Source organism: Eimeria mitis, genomic scaffold (genome assembly GCF_000499745.2).
Source record: "Eimeria mitis Houghton genomic scaffold, Emh_scaff6917, whole genome shotgun sequence".
Classification (NCBI taxonomy): Eukaryota; Apicomplexa; class Conoidasida; order Eucoccidiorida; family Eimeriidae; genus Eimeria; species Eimeria mitis.
The window spans coordinates 1211-1698 of record NW_013575015.1 but is presented as its reverse complement, the minus strand read 5'-3'; the positions used below and the strand labels follow the sequence as shown (position 1 = coordinate 1698).

Genomic DNA, 488 nt, shown 5'->3' with positions numbered 1-488 from the left:
TCTCCAGCAGCGCCTTCGTTTCTGCCTCCGCCCCCTCAGCTGCTAACCTGTTCATACACCCCGCAGCAACTTCAGCTGCACAGCCAACACTGCAGTCTCCTGCGAGGCCGCCAGAGCGATGCCTGCGGCGCAGCAGCACAAGCAACGTGGAGCTGCTGCTGCTGCAGCAGCTGCTGCAGCTGCTGCTGCTGCTTCTCCTAGCTGTGCTGCTGCTACTAGTACTGCTGCAGCAGCTGCTGCTGCTGCTGCAGCGGGGAGGGGGAAGAAGCAGCAGCATACACACCTCTCATCTGCTGCAGCCTCAGCAGCAGTTCTCGCTCACGAAGAGCAGCACAGGATTCTTGCTGCTGCCTTTGCTGCAGCAGCAGCTCTGCCTGCTGCTGCTGCTGCTGCAGCTGCTGCTGCAGCAGGCGCTTCTCCTCCTCGTAAGCCGCAGACACTGCAGACACACAAAACAATATCGTTGCAGGGCATGGGCTGCTGCACAT

The 488-nt window shown here is 60.9% G+C and overlaps 1 protein-coding gene across 1 annotated transcript in view; it reads right to left on the bottom strand.

Moving 5' to 3' along the window:
• EMH_0089700 (uncharacterized protein) overlaps positions 1-488 on the bottom strand; it is a gene marked incomplete at both ends in the record, with an annotated part of 2389 nt that overhangs the window by 912 nt on the left and 989 nt on the right. The window contains 2 exons of the mRNA XM_013501458.1: positions 58-122; positions 284-439. Of these exons, the coding sequence (XP_013356912.1) occupies positions 58-122; positions 284-439 (221 nt within the window). The remainder of the gene's footprint in view (positions 1-57; positions 123-283; positions 440-488) is intronic.